Source organism: Siphateles boraxobius, unplaced genomic scaffold (genome assembly GCF_051911475.1).
Source record: "Siphateles boraxobius isolate OS27281-9 unplaced genomic scaffold, OSU_SipBor_1 7, whole genome shotgun sequence".
Taxonomy (NCBI): domain Eukaryota; kingdom Metazoa; phylum Chordata; class Actinopteri; order Cypriniformes; family Leuciscidae; genus Siphateles; species Siphateles boraxobius.
Window position 1 is genome coordinate 4,230,940 of NW_027509197.1, and position 25,829 is coordinate 4,256,768.

Sequence of the window (25,829 nt, forward strand, 5' to 3'; positions counted from 1 at the left end):
AATTGAGTAGCTACGTCAATGTTTAACCAGGAGTTTATCGTTAATCTAACGATTATAATATCAGGCCTTTCTTAAGAATAGTGAAAGAGCATCGTTTCACTAAATCTAGTCTTCACCCTGACCGAGGAATCTCGTTCGGACAGGGGAGTTTAACATTAAAATGTCACAATTCAAAAGAGGTTTCTTCGTCTTTTGTAGGACAAATTTAATACTATGAAACTGTAGTTTTACTTTTAGTTATTAACAATGGCAAAAGGAATGTTAGACATTATTTTGCAGCTGTTAATGTGCTGAAATGGACTCGGCTTTGTGCCTTTAATCAGTCAGCCAGTGAGTTCGCGTTGAGTTCGCTCACTCGAGGCGCGCGTACAATATTAAATCACAATATAGACATCGATTGAAACTGAACTGCTCAAAAACAAGTTTAAAATGTGCCTAGCATATTCTCCACCAATTATGTAAAGACTCAGGGGCGGATCTAATCCGTGGGGAATTTGCATATCATAATTAATAATTGGTAATTAATAATTATTCATACATGTTTGGATTAGATCAGTCTTACGTGTTAATAAATCTCCTGATAAGGGATGATATGTCATTTTACCTGCATGCATGTCTGTGTATCCCTGCACTTAACCACAAGTTGATTGCAATTAACTACACGGACCACGTCTTACAAAACAGGCTAAATTAATTAGCTCAATTGTCAGACTAGTATTTGTGGGAATCCACAATATCATCTTACTTTATAGAATTTCAGGAAAAGCAATTCTGTGGCCACAAGAATTGGGTTTCCTGCCCTATAAACACATACTCTTTAAAGTATCTTTATAAGTTTTAAGCTTGTTGCTATAAGATCTTTTGACACTTAAGGGACTTGAAAATGAGCAAAAAGGCAGTACATCAATCAAATGAATATAATGAATTTAATAAGGCAGAACTACTTATGTATTTACTACGGTTACATGGGATATATGTATTTACAAACATAATAAACAACAAAACACGATAAGGCATCGATGAACGAGGAATGCATAGAGACAGAGAGAGAGAGGAAATGTAGAGAGTTGCAGGAATGCAATAGGGAGTTTAGAAAGACCCGAGGACCTTTCTAAATAGCAAATTCACATAGACAACGGACTTTGAGAGACAACAAGACTTCAACAAATCATAAAGCGTGATAAAACACGGATACTTGCACAGGTAACTCTTTGCATGGCTTGTGAAGAAGCGTGTGTGTCTCTCGGTCCGGCGCGTCACGTGCGCGTGTTTCTCCTTCAAAGCGAGCGCGCGCTCGTTTAAAGGTCCCTTGTAGATGGATTTGCTGAAGAGATATGTCACGCGGTTTTCTTTTCACTCGTCGATTGGAATTAAACACGGAGACTTATCTGAGACTGAAAAACACAAACTAGACTAGAAACAAATAAAAGAAAGGCGAAGAGCTCGCCCTGAGGCGAGACGTTACATTATGACACGAGGACAAGAGGGTAAGAGAGGGATAAACTGGTATTCAGTCCTTTTGAAGACCTGACGTTTCCGCCTTCTTTTGGAAGAGGGTCCAATCAGGAGCTGTCCCTTTGGAGGGAGATTTTATGACCCTTTGTGTTATAACCAGGCATTTAAATCTCTAGTTTCATTGGGTGTTTAAGAGAAGTATCTTCACAATTCTTCTAATACTAATGTGTCACAACGTTTAGCAAAATGTAATGTCAATTAACAAATGGGGAATGAAGATTGGAGTTTATCGAGACCAAACTTGCCACAAATGGATTTGGTTAAACATTAGTTGGCAAAGTTTAAAACATTATCGCATTAGAGTTGTCGAGAAACATAGACCAAACCACAAAAAGGCAACTCATGAAATAGGGGACTTAGATACATTGTTCATACAATTCTCAAGTGGATATATAATAGCATATATATATATAAATATGAATACATGATTCATTTCTCCTCCTTGGTTAGAATTCAGAGAGAGCCACAGTTCTGTGAACATTCCTTTGGGTCGTAAACGCTGTTATCTAAGAACACCAGTGATGTTAGTTTTGGTCTCTTTTCACTCCAAAGATGGAAAACATAGTAAACTATATTTTACTGGATATTACTGTACGTATTCTGATTGATCACACCGAAAGCATTCTGGAGGTGTCCAGAACTATGTGTACAAGTTATGGGAGTAGACAGTTATATTTAAAATGCATAATGAAGGTATTTATAATTCACTTTAAGCTACGATAAAATCATAGTCATTCCAATGTGACTAGGCAAATGGACACACATAAAAACACATCGAATATATCTGGTTAAATGTCTAAAAAGAGAAGTTTCTTTCTCTTTAGAATCACCTTCTTTGGAACATTCCAGTCAGTCATAAAAATGTCTCGTAACTGGACACCACGCTCTGTCCTGAGCGGGCTTCACTTGTGGGGGATGCGTGTGTGGTTCTGTGTGGTTGTGTGTGTGTGTGTGTGTCAAGGTTATTATAGTTTTGCATTTTTCATTAGTTTTTATTTTTATTTCATTTTGAATTTTTGTTTTCAAATTCAGTTTAGTTTTAATTAGTTTTTAAAGTGGGTTTGCTAGTTTAGTTTAGTTTTTATTTTTTGAAAATGCTTAGTTTTAGTTTAATTTTTATTAGTTTTAATGTTAGTTTTAGTCTTTTTTTGGATTTTGGGTTATTTGTCAGGGGCAAGATTCAAAAAGGTCAGAAAAAGAATTGTGTAATAATTAGGGCTGCAACAACTAATCGATAAAATCGATTATAATCGATTATGAAAATCGTTGTCAACGAATGTCATTATCGATTAGTTGGTCTGCTTACGTCACGGGGAGCGTTTACTGGTACGCACACACACGCAAGGTCTCTCTCCCTCAGGCGCTCTGCCGAGCGCGCGCGCTACACGGTTTGGAGCAGTCTCTTCTGTCTCGCATGTGCGCTCTTGCTTGCGCGCTCTAGATTTCAGGAGTTTGAACTAATTCGCGGGCATCAGGGAGCCGCAATCAATATGCGGGAGACTCCCGGGACTTCCGGGATCTTGGGATGTCTGTATTTTGTCTCGAGCATCAGGTTGTGCAATCAGTTCGCTCGCAACGTAAGTGATGGATTAAAATAGCGGTACCGCAGAAATAGGTTAAATTAAAACGGTCTTTACAAAGCGAAGCACTAAATATAAAGGCAGTTAATAACAGCAGCAGTAAAATATTGTTTTTTAGTCACTGTACTCAGTGGTTTTCAGCGAATGCTTGTGCACTAATGCATAATTTCTCCTGTCCTTTACTCAAGCCTGTTAGCTTGCTGGGTAACGTTACCTCCATTCCGTTCTCTTTTTATAGCATTTGTCTACTAAGTTTTAATTGTTTTTCAAACGCGATCTACTGCGGCTCTACATTCACACAATTGTTTTCAGTCTTTCTATATTTATTTAATCAATTTATCCTTATATTATATTCTTTTATATATTATATATATAATATATATTATATTCTTTATCCTTATATTCCTTATATATAATTAATTTTAAATAAAAATTAAATGAATTATATATTTTAGATGTTTTTAGTTTGTTTTTAGTTCAGATATTCACATCTGAACAACATGTCTGTGTAAATTTGTTTTAACAAAAATTGTGTTAAAACAATATGTTGGATATCATTTTTTTAACAATAATCATGTTTGTCAACTTGCCATCAGCAATTATCATTAAAAACAATGCAAATATTGATATTAGTAAAACTCAATGTGTGGCTTTTGCACTTTTTAAAGTACACTTTTACACATAAATACCCTGATTTACGGTTTTATTTAGTTATAAAAAAAAAAAATCTAATTTAATTTCTATCCGATTAATCGATTAATCGAAAAAATAATCGTCCGATTAATCGATTATCAAAATAATCGTTAGTTGCAGCCCTAGTAATAATAACTCAACGAAAACATCATACAATTTTAGAAATATCTATTCAACAATAAAACCAGTACATAAAATGTACATATGGGCACAAATATGTAAACAGTCTGCACAAGACTCCGCAGTAAAGTGCAAAATGTGTAAGTGACGTGTGCCAGGAAAAAAAACTAAATAGCAAATAGACTAAAGATGACATAAACTGCATTTCTAAATAAGTAAGAAATATTGTGTATTGCCTATCTTGCTAGGTAAGTCTTGCTAGTCTTTGTCCTATTTAAAGTAGAGTTAACTGTACCCTGGGAAGAAAGGATGGAGGAGGCACATGAGCGTAAGCTCAAAAAATATCAAGGCCTTATCCTCGAGAGTCAACAAAAAGGATGGAAGGCCTGGAATCTACCAGTAGAGGTCGGCTGCAGAGGTTTTGCGGGACAGTCGCTCTGGAGAACACTCGGATTTTTGGGGATTGAAGGGATGGCCAGGAAACGGCTGATAGGCAATGTCACTGAACAGGCGGAAACAGCATCAAATTGGATCTGGATACAGCGGGAGGTGCGGTGGCAGAGCAAACCTGTTGAAGGACTAAAAACGGCATAGAGTTGGGTGGTGGTCAGCAGGGGTAGATCCAGGACGCTGGATCTGCTGTCGAGCCCTCCCGAGGTGTTATGGGCTTAAATCGACGAAACACTAAGGAAGGGGGGTGCCCATCTGATGAGCGGCTGTAACCACCTAACTCTTGTAGTGTTGAGAGATGTAACCAAGCCTTGAGCTGGCCCAGGGAGAAGGTTGGTGCTTGGAAGGAGAAGGAGAGGAGAGAGCGATGCCACTGGCTCACAGATGGGGCAGGGCAGAGTACCTGTAAAGGTGGGCCAGTTGCGATGATCACATCGTTTTTGCATATCTTTTCTGGTTGACCCGGTGACTACTTGGAAAGACAAGTTGGCGACCGAGGAAGAACGGTGACGGCTAGGAAAGACTGCTGACATTTGGGAAAGACCAAAGCGGGGGTGTGGAGGTTTGGCAGGCCGAAGCACAACCTTCGCGAGGAGGGACCCATTGCTAATCGCTATGGAAATGTACATTATAAGATACCCCCAGGGTCGAGCGAGAGCGGGGGAGGATGATCGGCCCACAGGACAGACCTTTGGTATGACCACTCATAATGGACTTTCGACTATGGAACAGGTAAACGATTTATCCCGGGTCTGCAGATGTGGTAAGATATGTAAAAATGGGAGGGGTCTGAAGATACATCAGTCAAAGATGAAGTGCTTGCAACCGGAACATAATGTGCAACACACAGGGAAACCTGGTGAGACGGAGGAGAGGCCGGGGCAGGAGGCAAACCACAGTCCCCCGAATCTCCAGGCACACGATGAAGACGGGAGTAGGAACGGCATCACTGATGTGTCAGAGGACACAAAGCACCAGACAGAAAAGGAGGGTACACAGGACATTAGACGACCTGGACAGGACATATGGGTAGGAGTGGCCCGAAAGGAATCAGTGAACTGGCCCGCTGCAGTGGCAAGGAAGGAGTGGGAGAGGTTTGATCATGATGTGGATGACGTGCTGGAAACGGCCTTGGCAGGAGATGTGGGCAAGAAGCTCAAAGCTATGGCTTCCATTATTTGGAGCATAGGGGCTGATCGCTTCGGAAAGAAAGAGCTGAAGGCTAAAACAAACACCAGGCCAAAGGAAAGCAGACGCTTGAAGGAAATAGCAATCCTTAGAGGGGATCTGCGGAGGCTGAGGAAGGCATTTCGTGAAGCAGCAGGGGATGAGAGACCAGCACTCAAGGAAATCCGTGACAACTTGAGGGAGCGCATTAAGACCTTGCGAAGAGCTGAATGTCACCGTAGGGACAGGAAGCGACGAATGAAGGAGAGGACAGATTTCACCAAGAATCCTTTCAAATATCTGTCAAAACTTCTGGGCGACGTAAGATCAGGGGAGTTGAAAGCAACAAAGGAGGAGGTGGAGGAGCACCTTCGTCAGATCCACAGTGACCCCAGAAGGGAGGACAGCCTGGAGGAAATGGAGAAACTCATACAACCAGCAGAACCAGTTACCCCCTTTAGAGCTGAGGAACCGAGCTGGCAGGAGGTGAACACCTTTCTCAGGAAGGCCAGAGCAAAATCAGCCCCAGGGCCGAATGGCATTCCATATAAGGTGTACAAGTATTGTGAAAGGCTCAAGAGACGACTTTGGAAGCTACTGAGAGTTGCATGGAAGAAGGACTTCCTTGCTGATAGTTGGCTGGTCGCTGAGGGTTGCTTCATCCCTAAGGAAGAAAACTCTATGGGGATTAAGCAATTCCGTACCATCTCACTCCTTAATGTTGAAGGCAAGATTTTTCTTGGGATTCTGGCGAAGAGACTGACCACCTTTATGATGGACAACGGGTACATGGACACGTCCGTCCAAAAAGGGGGAGTTCCAGGGGTGGCAGGCTGTCTTGAGCACACCAGCATGATCACCAAGATTATCGAAGATGCAAAGAAGAACCGTGGTGACCTCGCAGTTCTGTGGCTGGATTTAACAAATGCATTCGGGACGATACCCCACAAGCTGGTGCATTTGACGTTGAAGACCTACCATGTCCCAGAGCGATTCCAGAAGCTCTTGCAGCGTTGCTATGGCAACTTCAACATGCGCTTCTCCTGTGGAGACTTTACCACAGAATGGCAGAGGCTAGAGGTGGGCATTGTCACTGGATGCACAATCTCAGTGATTTTGTTTTCAGCAGCGATGAACCTTCTCGTTAAATCAGCAGAGAAGTTGCGCCGAGGCGCAGTGTTGGCAAGTGGCATCCAGCAGATACCTGTAAGAGCATTTATGGACGACCTCACCATCACGGCAAAATCGGTACCTGAAGGGAGATGGATCTTGGAGGATCTGGTTGAACTCACCAATTGGGCAAGGATGGATTTCAAACCAGAAAAGTCCAGAAGCCTGGTGTTGAGGAAGGGGCGTATCCAGGACCGGTTCCGCTTCAGGATCAAAGATACCATCATCCCAACGGTCCAAGAGAGACCCGTGAAGAGCTTGGGGAAATGGTACAGGGCAGACCTCAATGATAAGCAGAGTGTGAGGGAGATGATTATCCAAGTAGATACCTGGATGACATCCCTAGAAAAGAGTGGCCTACCTGGCAAGTATAAGGCCTGGGGTTACCAACACGGGGTACTTCCTAGGCTGCTCTGGCCATTGCTTGTTTATGAGGTACCTGTCTCTACCGTCGAGGGATTGGAGAGGAGGATTAACACCTATTTGAGGAGGTGGCTGGGCGTCCCAAGAAGCTTCTGCTCTATTGGCTTGTATAGCACAGGCAGCAAGCTGCAGCTGCCAGTAACATCAGTGGTCGAGGAGTACAAGGCGACAAAGACACGCCAGGCCATGATGCTGCGAGACAGCAAAGACGAAAGAGTACGCCAAGCAGGTATTGTGGTCAGGACAGGTCGTAAATGGTCAGCCAGTAGAGCATTGACGGAGGCTGAGGATCGACTGCATCATGCGACATCGTTGGGACAGTAGCTCTGGGCAGGCTTGGACTGGGTTGCTTCACCAGAATAAGCTGGGAAAAAGCTGACCCAAAAGAACGTCGCGGCATGGTGCAGAGGGAGGTCCGTAAAGCAGAGGAGGAAACCCGGCATGTCAAGGCTGTTGCCATGAAAAAACTGGGCAGCTGGACAAGGTGGGAGGGCGTGCAAGAAAGGGCCCTGACTTGGCAGGAGATCTGGACCATGGAAGGACGTCGGATAAAGTTCTTGATGTGTTCTGTCTATGATGTCCTGCCTACCCCATCAAACCTCCATATTTGGGGGATAGCAGAGAACCCCAGCTGCACGCTGTGTGGAAAGACAGCCAATCTTGAGCACGTCCTTTCAGCATGCCGGTCAAGTTTGGCAGACGGGAAATTCCGGTGGCGTCACGATAAGATCCTGTCTCGGTTGGCGGATGGTGTGGAACAGGCAAGGAAGAATCGTAAACCGCTTTCTGACGGGCACCACTTTATTCATTTCATCAGGCCTGGAGAGAGCACTGCAGCAGTAGGGAGGAGCAGAGGGGTCCTGGCCTCAGCAAATGACTGGGAGATGCTGGCAGACCTGGAAAAGCAGCTCAAATTCCCGGAGGAGATAGCACTCACTAGCCTCAGACCAGATATTGTACTCTGGTCTAGAGGTACAAAGCAAGTGGTGCTCATAGAGTTAACTGTACCCTGGGAAGAAAGGATGGAGGAGGCACATGAGCGTAAGCTCAAAAAATATCAAGGCCTTATCCTCGAGAGTCAGCAAAAAGGATGGAAGGCCTGGAATCTACCAGTAGAGGTCGGCTGCAGAGGTTTTGCGGGACAGTCGCTCTGGAGAACACTCGGATTTTTGGGGATTGAAGGGATGGCCAGGAAACGGCTGATAGGCAATGTCACTGAACAGGCGGAAACAGCATCAAATTGGATCTGGATACAGCGGGAGGTGCGGTGGCAGAGCAAACCTGTTGAAGGACTAAAAACGGCATAGAGTTGGGTGGTGGTCAGCAGGGGTAGATCCAGGACGCTGGATCTGCTGTCGAGCCCTCCCGAGGTGTTATGGGCTTAAATCGACGAAACACCAAGGAAGGGGGGTGCCCATCTGATGACCGGCTGTAACCACCTAACTCTTGTAGTGTTGAGAGATGTAAACAAACCTTGAGCTGGCCCAGGGAGAAGGTTGGTGCTTGGAAGGAGAAGGAGAGGAGAGAGCGATGCCACTGGCTCACAGATGGGGCAGGGCAGAGTACCTGTAAAGGTGGGCCAGTTGCGATGATCACATCGTTTTTGCATATAGGCTAATACTGAACGTGAAACAAAATCTGGAACAAAAAAGTGGATTAACAGTTTTCTAGCAATATTAATTATTAAAATTAAGCACAAAAAAAGAGTTCATACCCAAACAGAGTATTAAAAACCTCCTTGCAAGGTAAGTATTGCTAGTCTTTGTCCGATTTAAAGTAATACTGAATATGAAAATAAAAATTAAAAAAATCTGGAACAAAAAAGTAGATTAAAAATGTATTAAAACAAAAATAATACTCAAGAGTATTAAAAAACTCAAAATACATGGAGAAAATCATTGAGCAAATACAGGCTATTTCTCATTAAAGAGCAGTGAATTCTTTTCTCTTTTTATTTTGTTGTTTGATTGATATTAAGTGCACAGACGGCATTAGGTTTATTACGCACTGTCACTTTAAGACCGAGTGCAGATCCAATTGCACTTATGCACATCCGATATTCTCACAACTGTATGTTCTGTAAAGACATAACTGACTGTGTTTGCATGAATACTCTCCAAAACGGACATTTATACATAATGCTGTGTATTTGTCCATTCAGACGCGAAAGAGAGCTCAATTTAGTCCTCGCGCGCTGTATAGCTGTCTATCATTTGTCATATAGTAATAACACCTTGTTTTATTTTATTTTTTATAAGTTATGAGCTATAAATAATTAAAGTGTGATATTTAAAATACGCAATTGAAAGTGCGCAGCTCTGAATGCACGAGCTCTGCCTAGCACACACAAACTGACAGCTTTACCGCTTGTTTCGCTATTTGTTGCGCTTATCAAGTTAATGGTTACATTTCGGAGATATCAAGTAGCTATATAAAGCTACATTAAACATTCCACACACATCGCAATGACGATGATAAATGTTATTTTTTATTAATTGACCCACGGATTATCCAAAGCGTCCGACTCCGCGGTATTAAACATATAGGCTACATATAAGGCACACTGTCTAACATTCGCACAACCTTTGAACTAAAAATAAAATAAAAAGTGCATTCATCTTTTGCATGACGCGGGCCATAAAATTAATGTCGGACCGGCTACTCATCTGTATTGAATAATGACATAACATTAATTAATATTTGAATCACAGCTTATATATTTGACATCGACAACCCAAGCAGGGCCGGTTCTAGACATTTGGAGGCCCTAGGCAATATTCATCTTCGAGGCCCCCCACCCCCAATAAAAAACTATTGAAACAAATATGATTCCTAACCTTTTAATTTATACAACATTTAATTTTAAATGTTTTTACTTACACAGTACATAAGTTTGGACACATTACTATTTTTAATGTGTTTTAAAGAAGTCTCTTATGCTCATCAAGCCTGGATTTATTTGATCAAAAATACAGAAAAATAATATATTATAAAAATTTTAAATAATGGTTTTCCTATTTTACTATACTTTAAAATATATTTCTGTGATGCAAAGCAGAATTTAGTGTCATGTGATCCTTCAGAAAACTTTATAATATTCTGATTTATTATCAAATTTTAGAAATGGTTTTTAGTATTTATTTTATAACCTGTGATACTTTTTTTCAGGATTTTTTTTTATTATTAAAAAGTTGTTTTAAAAAAGTCTTCACTATCACTTGTTATATATTTAACACATCCTTGCTGAATATTCCTGTTTTTTTTTGTATTTTTGATCAAATAAATGCAGGCTTGTAGAGCATAATAAAAAACTTCTTTCAAAAACATTAAAACTAGTAATTGGTTCAGACTTTTTACCAGTAGGCTACTGTATGTGCATATTAATCAAACTTCATCTAAGGTAATCTCTTTTTTGTTTAATGAAGATGTTATTGTTATTGTTATTTTGCTGTTTTAATTAATTTATTTACAGTTCCAGAATACCACTTCAGCAGGGGCGGCGCCAGATAATGTTTAAGGCAGCTGCTGAGGGGGTGCTAGATCATTGACAGGGGGAGCTGCGTAAATATATATATTAAAAATATATTAAAATATTAAAAATATTAATCTATGCCCACCTCTAATATATATATATATATATATATATATATATATATATATATATATATATATATATATATATATAAAATTAGGCTGCACACACACACACAATTATTTAAATGAGCAAAATTGATGATGAGATGTGCTCCAGTTCACGTGCAGTGCAATGAAATCGCACCGGCGCCTCCATATCATGATCATATTGTCTGCCATATTTGCTTCTTATTTATTATATCCAGGCAATTGGTTGATGAAAAATTTATTAAAATTAAGATACAATTTATAAAAAACGAAATTCACTTTAAAGAAAGGCTTTCTACAAAACAAAACTTAATTTAGTGGTCAAAATCATGTCTGACCCATCATTTCTTCCGATATTTTGCGAATCTTACTCATGCTGTTCTATTTCCATAATCAGCATAGATGTAAAAAAAAATAACATTATAATATTTTAACAAATATGAAACTAAATGCGCTTATTTAATGGCACATATAGTGGGCCTGCAGACTCCGAAATATTGAAATTAACATTAATAATGCTGTAGAAGTGCAGTTTATTAATAGTAAATGTTAACTAATCTAATTAAGTTACCGATTTTTTATACACCGATTCAGCGGTCTGGTGATCTGGCCAACCTTTTACTATGGTGTCAATTGATTTTGATTAATATGCGCGAGGGAGAGAGAGCAACACAGCGCTCGTGTTGTTTGAAGACTTGAGAGTGCTCGCGCGCGGCCGGTGCGTGTTCTCTCTCTCTCTCTCTCTCTCTCTCTCTCTCTCTCTCTCTCTCTCTCTCTCTCTCTCTCTCTCTCTCTCTCTCTCTCTCTCTCTCTCTCTCTCTCTCTCTCTCTCTCTCTCTCTCTCTCTCTCTCTCTCTCTCTCTCTCTCTCTCTCTCTCTCTCTCTCGTTTGCGCCCTGTCAAGAGCAGCAGTCATTCTATTCTACATTACTCACCGATCAAAAAAGGCTTTGCGGGACAAAAATTTGCTTTGGCAACCGCCAAAAAAATTCAATGCAGGGAAACCCCTGTTATTGTGTCGAAATAAGGAGATATTATATTGAAATAACGACTTAATATCTCTAAATAACAAGATACGTTTTCTTTTTTCTTCACCATGCGGCTTCCATAGAATAGCCTGAATATAATTGATTCCAGACATTATGTTCGGGGGTGCTATCGGGGTGCTTTGGTCTTTCTTGGGGGTGCTGAAGCACCTGCTAGCCCCTCCCTAGCGCCGCCCATGCACTTCAGTGATATATGCTTTTATCATTTTTTTCATAGCTGGTATGGGCAGGATTTTCCCCTCCCATTTAATCAATATTGACTGCAGATATTGTCATATTATTAATATAAGTAATATGATATCATGCATTGCATTGCTACCTTAAATATGCTATACACAAATCAAGTGGACGAGAAAGACACGATCGCTACTGATTAGAGAAAAAAATCTAAACTGATATTATTGGCTATATTATTGGCGTAAGTAGGCTGATGTCAGACAGGGTATAATCTAATCATCAGGAGAATTTAGAAGATAGACCCATGAGATCCTTTATTTGAAACATTTAAAAATGTTGTAGTTGGCTTTTTAACTTTGAATACAAACGTCTTGACTTTTACTTTTGTAGCGTTTTTAGTCAGCTCCCGTCGCGATGTTATTCATTGTACGCGCAAATTCAAAGCGTCGCGTCTGGGCACGGTAATGACGCTTGCGGTCTTTTAAACTCGTAATAAAGCGGTGAATGATTTTTCCAGAAATGACGCTGATCTACAGTACAAGTTTATATTTAGAATACATTGCAATCACTCCAAAATAGATGACGACAACGCACACACCTGCATTACGAGCTTTACTTCTTTGCATGCCTATTTAGGCTTTTGCTACGCAGCACCTGATGGGCTGGCGTTAATGTGACGTAATGTAACAGTCTATGGTTAAGATAAACATCGTCACTATTTTTAGTTAATTAATAAATATTGAAATAAATTGTAGGACATTTGTACATTTTTTATTTATTTATTTTTTGTCCCTCTGTCTGGGCCCCATCCCGCCAATCGGGCCCTAGGCACGTGCCTAGTTTGCCTTTGCGTTAATCCGGCTCTGAACCCAAGTGCATTTTACCTCAAATTTGCGACTAGTTAACTTTCTAAAGAAGGCGCAATCGCTTCTCGGGTCGACATTAACACACAGACAATAATGTATTCAGAATTAAAAATATTTTTGCACCACTTTTTAATGTGTGATTGTGTAAAGGTGTTCACGAGATACCAACCTTTCGCGAACTTGCTTTCAACGTCGAACCCTCGTTTTCATGGAGATGCGGTGTGCACGGAGGGGAGGGGCTGTGTGTGTGTGTGTGTGTGTGTGTGTGTGTGTGTGTGTGTGTGTGTGTGTGTGTGTGTGTGTGTGTGTGTGCGCGCGTGCATGTGACAGAGAGACGGAGGGAGAGCAGGGAAAGGAAATGCAGCTGAACGAATACACTGCGTGTTTTAAATAGCGTTAAAAATGAAAGACATTGACAAAGACGAAAACTAAGGACATTTACTCTATTATTTTATTTTATTTTAGTTAGTTTTGCCAAACACACATTACAGTTTTAGTTAGTTATCGTTTTTTTGTAATGCCTCGTTTTTATTTTTATTTTAGTTAACGACAATGTTTTTTCCCACCTAGTTTTCGTTTTTTCGTTCGTTTTCGTTAACGATTATAACCTTGGTGTGTGTGTGTGTGTGTGTGTGTGTGTGTGTGTGTGTGTGTGTGTGTGTGTGTGTGTGTGTGTGTGTGTGTGTGTGTGTGTGTGTGTGTGTGTGTGTGTGTGTGTGTGTGTGTGTGTGTCAATTTACATCCAGGCTTTTTGGGCCTGAAGGCATTGGGATTTTAGATAGGATGTATTTAGTTATTCAGATTCCCCCCTCACCCAGTCCTTACAGTGAGTTCCCAATTCGTCAGTTCAGTTCTGACGTAATGTCTCTGTTCCTTCCTTCGGGGAACGGGGTTTACAATAGTAACCTAGACGTTTATGTGTACTTTCAGTTCTAATTGGGTTTCTAATTGTGTTTTTATTCTTGCACAGGTGTCCTGTTATGGCAGGGGGTCTTTTCTCTATAGATAAGAGCTATTTCTATGAGCTGGGGGCATACGACCCAGGCCTTGATGTCTGGGGTGGTGAAAACATGGAAATCTCTTTCAAGGTAAATTAGAAAAGGTGCATTAGCTGAGTCCAAAGACCAAAGATTTAAAAGGATTTTTTATTTATTTATTTTTTTTGATAAAATAGTTCATTGTATTGCATTTTTGGCCGCTTTTTCTCTCTCCCCCTCCTTTTTTTTTATTATTGAGTTAAATTATTGAGCACAGTCTTGTAGACATATCAGGATGGACTTTTAATGAAAAACATAATTTTGACTCTGCTTGGTCTAAATCTGGGGATTTTTTAATGAGTCCTTTTAAACTTTTATTAAGCTATACTTAAATAATTGTATAGATTGTCCAGTGGTAGCAGTTAATGTGTTACTTGTGCTGTAGATCTGGATGTGTGGCGGTGAGATTGAAATCATCCCCTGCTCACGTGTTGGCCACATCTTCCGTGGCGATAATCCTTACAAGTTCCCTAAAGACCGTGTGAAGACAGTCGAGAGAAACTTGGCCAGGGTTGTAGAGGTCTGGCTGGATGAATATAAAGAGCTCTTTTATGGTCATGGCTACCACCACCTACTGGACAAAAGTGTGACTGATATAGGAAATCTGACTGAACAGATTCAGCTGAGAGAGAAACTCAAGTGTAAACCATTTAAATGGTACTTGGAGAATGTATACCCAGACCTAGACGCCCCTCTGGTCAAAGCTGAAGGAGTGGTAGGTAGAAAATATATAAACTTTAGAGGACATTTATTATAGAAAATATATTATTTGATTTGTCAATTCTTCTGTAACTAATCGTAGAGACATTCTCCTTGCATTGTTTGTTAGTTCTATTGTTTTCTGTTTAGGAATTGTTGATGTTTAGGTCTCTTTTTGTTTTCAGATTTTTAATGTTGGAGCCAGAAAGTGTTTAGTATTTCAAAATGGCATATTTTCTTTTGATAAATGTGAGCTCACAAATAAGGTAAATCCAATTCAGATGTATTATTCACATGGATATTCGTTTCTGCTGTATAATCTTTCATCATAAAAGCACTGTTCTGCTTTCTCGTGCCTCACAGAGTCAACAATTTAGCTACACCTGGTTAAGGATGCTTCGACAGAACACTTCCTGCTTGGCTCCTCAGGAAACACAGCTTATCATGGAACCATGTGACAACACTAAGCCACATCTGCGCTGGATGCACAAGTCTGGTAAAGTTTTGGTAAGTTCTGGGCAAAATACAATCTCTAGGTATAGCATCATTGATACCCTTCAGCCGTGACTTATTCACCATACAGCACTAGCTTTGAGTACCTTATTGCTTTTATAAAACCACACAATACAAATATTAAAGCCAAAAATATGTCATCTCATTGAGCTCAAATAAACCCGGTTAGGAACCGTTCTGATTCTTTGTCTTTTGCGACCAAAAGGTGTGAGTTTGGTCTTTTACATCACTGCATTAGTCTATTAAGCATTAAGAGTCCCGACCACAAGGGAATTCTGGGAATGACGTATTGAGGGAATCACCAGTTTTGCAGCAGAGTGCCACAATATAAAGTTAAGAAAACTAAAACCCACACGAATATAATTCCTAAAAAGCTGACATCTCAGTTCATCGCGATCTCACAAAGCTCCGTTATTATCAGTGAAGTTGACTGCACAATAATTATTTCATAATGTAAACACTTTGTTTGTTATAATCAGAGGATTTGCCAGCATGCAGAATTCAACACTAAAAAAAAACTCAATTTTGAGCGGTGAGTGGATTCTATCTTAAATGCATCTCATTGGCCATTGCGTTCAAGAAATCAACACATATGTCTGTGATTGGCTACATTGCTCAACGCTGCAAATATGTTATAAATAGAAACTCGTTCTGGCCTGTAACTCGTTTTTATTTAGTTTTAGTTGTTCTTGTTGCTTTTGTGCAACTTAGGAATAACAATTTATTTGCTTTTAGATGTTTTATTTTTAGATATTACTATTTTGCGGGAGTCCCGCAAATCTTTTTATTCTTACGCAACCCGCACACACAAGTACCTTACCGCCGCACTCGGCCATCAAATCTTGTCCCGTGTCGCACACTGTTACATTGGGTCCCGCGGGAGTGCAGGTCCCTACATCCATCGACTGAACAGCATTTCCGTGTTTTTGTTGCTCTGCATCAATGTTGTTTGGGGTTGGGCAAAAGGAGGGAGAGACACACAAATCACATCTAAAATGGGAAAGAGCTTTGAGATTGATTGTACAAATAGATTTGACAAGAAACTGGTATATTTTTACAGACTGCCTGAAAGCTACAGAACAGAGAAGCAAATAGATTGTTGCAATTCATAGAAATACTGGACTTCAGGCAGTGAAACGTGTATTTGCAGTTATGATATTGTTATTTTGGGGTAAAATCATACGCTATACATTTTATTGTTATATATTGTATTGACAATTCCTCAATTAAATATTTATCATCGTATATTCTGCATAATTGGATGTTTTTAAATATACACTGACAAAAACTATACAAGTTTTAGGGGTGGGCGATATGACGATATTTATAGCATTGATATAAGTGATCACCGGGATTTAGACCTTTTATTTATATAAAACTTTGACAGGCAAATTTGCTTTATGTATTTCCCTGGCGTCAAATCATGCACATATAAATGTCAGGAAACATGATTCCTGGTTGCATGTCAATAACCATGGATCCCTGGATATTTAAGTTTCTAAGGAAAACTGTATCAAGTCCAACCTTTAGTTTAAACAGATAATTGTTGTTTTTTTTTCTCACGTTTTCGCAGTTTCCCCTATTAAATCCAGTCATGCAGCAGCTCTTTTGCCGCTCAGTCCAGCTGATGCATTCCCACTTTTACAAAATTTATTTTAACTACTTTATAATCAAAACCTTTTCTAATCTTGACAAAACATATTCATGTTCTGAGTCTCAAGTTTCCATGTTTGGTGTCTGCTTTGTTATAGAAGTGAAGTTTGGATAGAAATCGATCAATTTGTTACAGGAGAACCCATCAAAAAAAGTGTCAATGGAATGTGGGTGACACCTGGTGGATATTTTGGTACAGCGCCTAAACAAAATCTCATAGGAACTTCAAATTTGATGAAATAGACACATGGCTTTTATAGTAGTAAATATATAAAAAATTATATATATTTAAAGTAATTAGCTACTATTTTATAGTAATTTTATAGTAAAAAATATTTTGTTAGATTTATATTGTATATAAAATAAAATAAAATATTTTGTACAGTACATTTGATTTACAGTCAATTTAAACTTCCAAAAACGTTTTCATACATTCATTTTTTGAAGTGCTCAATAGTCTGCTGAGTGTCTTCTTTAAAATAAGACCAAACTTAGGTCTATATTCCAAAGAATTCTTGAATAACAACCATTTAAGTTTGGATCGTGCATTTTGACGTCTATTGTCAAAAAGGGGGGTGAGTCACCCTGGGTGACAGTTAAGGGGTTAAAAATTACCATGGTAAAACAGAGTTCCAAAGGTAATTTTAAATGTCATCAACCAAACCGTTTCCACTTCTGATACCTAAAATAACTTTTACAGGAGATTTAAGCAAAGCCCTAAACTGTAATATCAAACAAATTAAATTATCACATATAATGTTTTGTTTGTTGAACAAATAATATTTAAATGAACAACAATAGCATACAAGTATAGGACGTTTTTACAATAGGAAATAAACAAGTAAACAGTTCAGCCAAAAGTAATTCTAGTCAGTACAGGAAATAATTTACATAAAAATTAATTGTGAACTTTTATAAAGATACGTTTGGTCATTAACTTTTAAATGTATCATTATGCAAAAATAATAAGGAGAGTTCTCTGCATTGAATATCAACATTTTAACTGGACTGTGACACGATTAAATGATTTTAACTGTGACACGATGATTGACAGGGTAGTTTAAACCGTGACAACGGACCATTCTGTAGCTCAGTTACGCAATTATGATGAATTGGTATGTCCCAAAGCTTGGCTACTAATCTGCTACAAACTCAAATGTACGTACTTTTTCTTCACAAAATCAGAACAGAATTTTATGGTGTAGTATAAGTAGGCAAATTGAGACGCAGCATTAATAAAATCTTAAATTCAAAAATCATTTTGTAAATTTTTTTTTTTTTATGATAGAATAAATAAATAGCATATATATATATATATATATATATATATATATATATATATATTAATTATCTTTTATTGAGCAAAACAGTATAAAAGGCTCCAATACAGAGTGGCACTAAAGCATTTTTGAATATGATGAAATGCTTAAAGCACATGGAGGCCCAGGTATATGTTATATTGTGTGTGTGCAACACAGAGTATCTGTCCAACTGTTTACTGAAACTTTTTCATTGAGTTTTATATTCTAATTGTGTGAATGACAAAAGCCCTGACCTTTATGTTCAGATTATGCGTAATAGTGGGAACATTGGAACATCTAGGAGAGAGATTTACTGTGCTGACTGTAGTAAAATGTATGTGACACTGTTTAAAGATGCTGAATGGAGAATGAGATTTGACAGCTGCTGCAAATGAAAGTTCTGTGAACTTCAATTTATCTGTTCCTCAAATAAAGCAATTTTAATGGCTTCAGAACACCTGGAATATAATTCACTAAACCTTTTTTGCTTTTTTGTCCTTTTGTTTGAGCTTCACTAGATTAGTCTTGTCTGGCAAAAAAGGTCTGTATCGGACCTATACAGATTCTGAGTATCAGATCGGTGCATCCCTAGTTGTATGTACTCTCGGGTATAGCTCAAGATTTAAGTGTGATTAGTTCAAGTGTGTAATAATGTTTTGACCAAAGTTTACCTTCTATATCTGTCTAGACGGAGCATGTGATGATAGAGAGTCATTCCCAACCCATCTGTCTGGAAGCTGGAGTTAAAGCTGGCATCTACCTTAAGAACTGTGATCCCATCAATACTTTTCAAAAATGGCAGTTCACACACTACTACGCTCAGTGAGAAGCTCCAGAATATCACTCACATATTCTCCATCACAACTTTCTCCTCTGTCTATTGAGATTTCTTTATTTTTTATTATTATTATTATTTTGTTTGTTTTTGTTTGTCATTAAATATGTGTGGTTTGAGGAAAAGGTTTTATGTAAGGTCCATAGCTGTAATGCAGATGTGCATTTGTTGTTTGATTTTTATTTTATTTCAAATTTTTACACATAATTGTTTGGGGATTGATTCAGGTGTCTCTTTTGGCCAATTGGCCAATTCAGATTATTCATATTTTAGGTTTTTTGTGAGAAATACTTTTGGATATTGATAGCAATTACACACAGGGTAACACAAAAAACATTTTTAAAAACCTGTGTGAGGATTTTTTACAATAAAGTACACATTTTCTCTGAACACTATCAAGGATTTCATTTTTTACCTCTTGTTGAAAAGGGTATGAAATGACTGACTTTATTATCGTATTGTGTATTTCCAAGTGAAACTGCTTTTTGGACAAGAACAAAACATTTGATTGGATTGTGAAAAGTGAGTGTTGCATACATCCAAGGGCCACTGGCCCAACGACTTAATCCAATGGTGTGGCTGAAGGTTTTCCGCACATTCTGTATTTTCCTTGCACTACTTTGCATAAGTTATTGCAGTTTAAGTTATTTAGTTTACTTGAATTTAGGTTGGAATGCCAATTGATAATTGGTCATTTATATAATAATTTATCTTGACATTTTTTGAGGAGATTCCCCCTTTTATGTAAAGCGTTTTGAGTACCTAAAAAAGTGCTATATAAATGTAACAAATTATTATTATTATTATTATTATTATTATTATTATTATTGAGTATCCAATCTTAGATTAATTGCTGGTCTTGGTCATTAGTTAGAAGTACAATATTATAGACAATATTATTTAGATGGCCGTCCATGTTTGCTTTTTTTCTAAAAGTACTTTGTTTAGTCCCTTTAGATAGACACTTAATTGGAGTAACATTATTTCTAGTCGGAAGTCAATTTGCAAAGATTAATTTGTCTAATTATTTCAGAGTAGATAAGAATAAAATTAAATGTAACACTTTCTTATTAGTCAGGTAAACGTGTATCATGCCAGTTGCATAATTGATTCAAAGATTCTCGATACAAAACATCAAATGATCAAACCTAAAGTTAAGAGTAGAAGATACCTGACATCAGAAAGCTACATAGTGCTGAATGTATGGAATGCACTCCATACTGGTCTTCTGGCTTCAGCATCACCATGAGCCTTTTGCAACCTTTTTACTTAAGTGCCCAGACCAACAATACATTCTACAAATGGAGACATGAACTAACAATTTTTGCATCAAATGAGTAGTTCACTTTAAAATGAAAATTACCCCATGATTTTCTCACCTTCAAGCCATCCTATGTGTATATGACTTTCTTCTTTCAGACAAATACAATCGGAGTTATATTAATAAACACCCTGACGCTTTATAATGGCGGTGGATTGTAACCATCAGTTTGAAGCTCAAAAAAGTGCATCTATTCATCATAAATGAACTCCACACAGCTCCAGGGGGTTAATAAAGGCATTCTGGAGCGAAGTGATGCGTTTAGCAGATCTAGAAGAAAATAGTGTCATAGTCCAGCTTAAGTAACTTCAGTGATGGTTCATTTTTGTTGTAAAAACGTTATTATTAATTTAGTTAATTTATCTATACAGCCACTCTGGAGAAAGCAGTAATGTCATCGTCTAGCTCAGTTAATTTCTCATATAATGGTGTCAATGCAGGCAGATCAATGTTGTTGAATATTAAGTTAGTGCTTTTTGTTGTAAATATTAACTCTGTAAAACTTGATTTTCCTGCCGAGAAAAAGAAAGAAAGAACTTTTCTTTTCTTTTCTTTCAAAGAAAGAACACAGGACACCGCCTTGCCCAAACTTTTCTCCTTGCTTATCTATGCATCCCCCTCTCCCTCCTCCCTTCCTTTCCCCCTGAATCAAGTTAAAGAAAGTTCTCTAAGAATGTCTATATATGATGTTTCTTGTGAATTTTTTGTTTTTTCCCCTTTCACATTTGGTATCATTTTAAATGTCTCAGTGAGATTGGAATGATAAGAAAGATGGAAAACTTAGGATAATTATATTCTCCTTTTTGGGTGGTGTCTCTTCAAAATATATCAGAATCCTCTCCTCTCCCCTGAAACCTGGGGCATGTACCATGATGGTAGTTGAACAAACTCAGGGTTACAGGATTAGTTTTGAGTTGACAAAACCAAACCAATCCAACCAGGCTTTGTTTGTACCATGATGCTGATCACCAACTTTCTGTCAACTCAGGCTTTGATTTACATTTATTCATTTAGCTGACGCTTTTATCCAAAGCGACTTACAATTGCTATATATGTCAGAGGTCGCACACCTCTGGAGCAATTAGGGGTTAAGTGTCTTGGTCAGGGACACATTGGTGTCTCACAGTGGATTCAAACCTGGGTCTCTCACACCAAAGGCATGTGTCTTATCCACTGCGCCATCACCACCCCTTGATCCTGAGTTTAGGAGTTTAAGTGTGACATCAGTTGCGCGAACAGCCAATCACACGTTGAGAAAGAGTGAAACTGAGATTAATTTCTCGCGAGAGAAGCAGCGCAATTCAATTATTAAATAAAAGTATTAAAATAGGAAGAATTTAAACAAATTTACACAGCAAGAAGAAAAAAGCTGTCTATGAAAGAGGACAACTAAAAGAAAAAGTCTTGCTACTGTATATCAGTGCAAGTAAAAGTTAAGTTATTTTATACAGCTGATAAAGGTATAGAGAGAATTGAACATTTAAGATCACATGTAGTTATTTTATAGCTTCATCTATTGATGCTAAAGCGTATTTATATTACCTTTATATATTTATTCATTTAAACTGCGTAATAATAATTGATGAACTAAAACTCTACATCTGTGATTGATTAAGGGTATAATAATTACATAAATAATATCTAAATCATACATATTTATTATTCTAAATAAGTATCACTAAAAAACAGACGATTTTGTCTTTAAAAATCATTTGCTATGTAGTGACCTTTAATTTGGAGTAGAAACAGGTGGAGTGACTTTATCACATCAGGCATGTATCACATGTATCATGTGTAAGTTACTATGGCGATGAACACTGCTTAAAGTCAAACCACTTTCATGGTCCCTAAAACCCAGGGTTGTCGCAAACTAAACTGAAACATAGCTGGCTAGCCACCTAAACCGGCTTCATGGTATAGGCCCCTGGGGCCCGTTCTTCGTACGTCGCTAACAGTTAGCTTGATTTGATTGTTGACGATTTGGCATGATCTTGGATTGTTTGGTTCTTCGAAGCTCATGCTAGACTTGCTGTCCTAGCAACATGTGCTCTAGCTTTAACCTGCTCGCGAGCAGGCTTATTTAATGTAAACAGGATTTGATCATGGCTTAAACACATGATGTATACAGTATATCATGTATTCATATGAAAATGCCTGAGATGGTAATTGGGAAAAGAACAAAGGTAACCATGTTTTCTAACTCAATTGTGTGTTTGTTGTCTTCATGTTTCATCAGTCATGTCTGTACATGTGCAATGTCTGTGCATCTGGATGACTTTGTCCATATAAGGGATTTCCTTGAAGGTAAAAAATATTTCCTTTAAATCAATTTATAAGTGTTAAAGTGGTGCTTATGATAGTCATACTGATACAGCAAGATGAGTAAGAACAAATCTGCAGCAAATGCAAGTTAGCCAAGATGGCTAGCGCAGGGAAATCTGAAGAAGCCCTTTCCCTGCGACTTTGGCAAGTTTCCAGTCCCGCTTGTGTGCCACTGAGACACTTGCGGGTGATAACTTCACTGTGCTGGATGCAGCCGAAAGAACTATCAAAACTCTGAAAGAGCAAAACACTTCACTTCTGAAACGAGTTGATGACTTCGAAAACGGAGTGCAAATCTCAGCAAATCTTAAATATCTTAAACGTTTTGGAGAACAGAAAGAAAGGCCAGTAAAGTCCCCTTCATTTATAATATTAGCACTTTTAACAATATAGATTGTTTCAAAGAAGCTTTACAGTGATAATAAGAAATTAAAGTAACATAGATTGTTTTGGCTTTACAGCATCAGTAGAAGTTATTGTCCAGCTAAAGTTAGTTTTGATTGATTCACTACCCCAAAAGATCATTAGTTTTTAACTTAGGGGCAGCTAACACGACATCATTCTAACAGAAAACCCTTAATACGCTCCGGCCTGTTCATCCGCACAACAACAGTGCCTGGTGGCTTGAGGAAGCAAACCTTGAAATAGGTTTCAAGGTGCAAGCATTCAAAATTTTTTTAAAAACGTGATTATCTGTAAACCCCAAAAACACGAATCTGTGAAAACGCTGACGGTGTGCACATGCATATTACGTGCTCAGTCTATAGGTAAGCGCATTTACATATATATGTGCACAGGCGCATAATCTTTCTTTACAAACTGACCTTACCAAATTACTTGTCTGGCCTTAAAAATTCATAATACATAATTTTTGTCGCTTCCGCGTATCCATGTGAACTGAAATCAGGTAAAGGAAGGAAGCCTTCACAGGGGAGAGACTAGTTGACACTTCAGAGCTGCATTGTCGTTGTGTCCTTCATCAGATCTGGATATGGCTTGGATCCAGCAGACTGCGGTAAACCTCAGAATAAACAGAAAGACTAATATTAGCGTAGACACCATTCTTCTGATGTTGCAACGAATACATAGGGATTAATGGGAAGTGTTCCCGGTTCCGGCTTAACATTGAATTCTAGAAGTTGATAATAAAAATAATAAAAAAAATAAATGTGTATGCTAGGTCAAAGAGATGTGTTTTTAGTCTAGATTTAAACTGAGTGTGTCTGCTTCCTGGACAATGTTAGGAAGACTGTTCTAAAGTTAGGTGCTAAATAGGAAAAGGATCTACAGCCATCAGTCGATTTTGATATTCTAGGTATTATCAACTGGCCGAAATTTTAAGATTGCAAAAAACGTGAAGGACTATAACAGTAGTGGCTCAACTACTGGTTCTTTGTTAAGTAATCAGCAACATTTTAAAATGTATATGATGTTTAACAGGGAGCCAATGCAGTGTTGACAGAACGGGGCTAAAATGGTCATACTTCCTGGATCTGACTCTCGCTGCATTTTGGACCAGCTGTCTACAATGAAAGCGTGCCACTTTTAAAAATATCAAACAGTTGCTGGACCAGAAGAATGTACGAATCTAGTCATTTCATTCAGCTTGACTCCGAGTTCATTCTGAGGATTACAAAACACTCTTTATTTAGCTGTGCTAATTTACAGGTTATTCAGTAGTACTGATGAATAACCAGTGATTGGACCAGAATTTATTTTTTGCATTTACAGTTTTGTTAATGTGGCATTGTGTCTAGTAACAGTGCTTGTGGTTCGCTTATACACTTATTTGTATGCCTGATTTTGCATTTTATGCTTTTTTTATGCTTTATGATTTCAGATCCTCAGTGGCAGTACACTACTGTATCAGGTCATCTCTTTAATACACCAGTAGTCTTGGTCAGTTTATGCACCTAACTGGGATGACGTTAACTTTCTTAAAAAATGTAAAGACTTGCCAGATTATATTTGTTGGAGATTTGAATTGTGTGATGGATACGACTTTGGATCGTTCCAACCCTAAAACTGTACCCGTTTTAAAAATGTCTGAGACTTTTGCAGGTTATATGACTCGATATGGCTGTGTGTGGGCCCATGAAGGATTTATTTCCCGATTAAAAAAAGATTTTTCTTACTTTTCACGTCGACCAGACGTATTCGAGGATAGATTATTTGTTTACCGATCAAAGGCTTATCCCCGCAATAAACAAAAGATAGAAATACTCTTGCTATTGTTGAATCAGACCATGCCCCTGTAATTCTTGATATTTGTTTTTTCTTATAATTGCCCTGTGTGGAGGCTAAACACAACTTTACTTTCAGACACAATTAAAATCTGGTGCGATTGACAATTATCTACCAATGAATAAATCAGACTCTATATCACCATAATTATGGGAGACATTCAAGGTTGTAATCAGGGGGAAAATAATTTCATACTCTGCCTTGCGTAATAAAGTAAAGAAACAGAAGAAAACATTGAATCTATACAGAAAAATGATCACCAATATACTATGGTTCCAACACCAGAACTATCTGTCACAATTCTGCAAAATATAGGACCCAGACGCAAATTTTTATTAACAAGACTGAAGACTTGAGACAGCAGGGAGAGTAAAGCGTGAACCACAGTAGCAAGGCAGACCACAATGACAGGCAGGATGGATGGATGACTGAGACCGTCAGTAAGATGACGATGGCGTGAGTGCAATAGAGGCAGCTCTGAAGGAAAGACCAGGCAGGAACACAAGGAACATGCAGCTTGATGTAGATCTCAGATGTAGCTCCAGTCTTGCCACCAGGTAGAGGCTCACAGAACCAGAGGCTCGACACAGGGGACAACTGCACCATTCAGGCTGCCAGCCAGTGGCCAGGGAACTCAGGATACAGGGCAGGGACACACAGGAGAACATACAAGACGAGGCTCAAGACAAAGACAGACACGATAAGGCAACAATTAAGATAAGCAAAACTAAGCAGACAAGATCAATGACTAGAGAAACAAAAAGTAGAGAAATATATAAAAAGCAAACTAATGAAAACTACTAAAGATCTAAGATAAAACTGGAGTAGCTAAAGAGAAGCAAAACTTCCACTTGACAGGGAAAATAAGAACTAAAAGAAATAACTAAAAATAAAATTCTAAAACAAAAGAAAACTCTAACTAGAATATAAAGCATAAGAACTAAGGCTAAGCAAAATAAAATAGCAACAAAGATTATCTGACACAAGGAATAGGATAACAAACCAGCATAAGCACTAAGATAATTTCAAAATCACAAAGTACATACCCAAAACAAATCAGCAAATATATGAGGGAAA

The 25,829-nt window shown here is 38.3% G+C and overlaps 1 protein-coding gene across 1 annotated transcript in view; it reads left to right on the plus strand.

Moving 5' to 3' along the window:
* The window catches only part of galnt5 (polypeptide N-acetylgalactosaminyltransferase 5), a 42,214-nt gene extending 22,954 nt beyond the window's left edge, over positions 1–19,260 (plus strand). The window contains exons 6-10 of the mRNA XM_077215782.1: positions 13,798–13,915; positions 14,250–14,579; positions 14,749–14,829; positions 14,927–15,070; positions 18,719–19,260. Coding sequence (XP_077071897.1) covers positions 13,798–13,915; positions 14,250–14,579; positions 14,749–14,829; positions 14,927–15,070; positions 18,719–18,856 — 811 coding nt within the window. The 3' untranslated portion in view covers positions 18,857–19,260. The remainder of the gene's footprint in view (positions 1–13,797; positions 13,916–14,249; positions 14,580–14,748; positions 14,830–14,926; positions 15,071–18,718) is intronic.
* Positions 19,261–25,829: the final 6,569 nt, after the last annotated feature.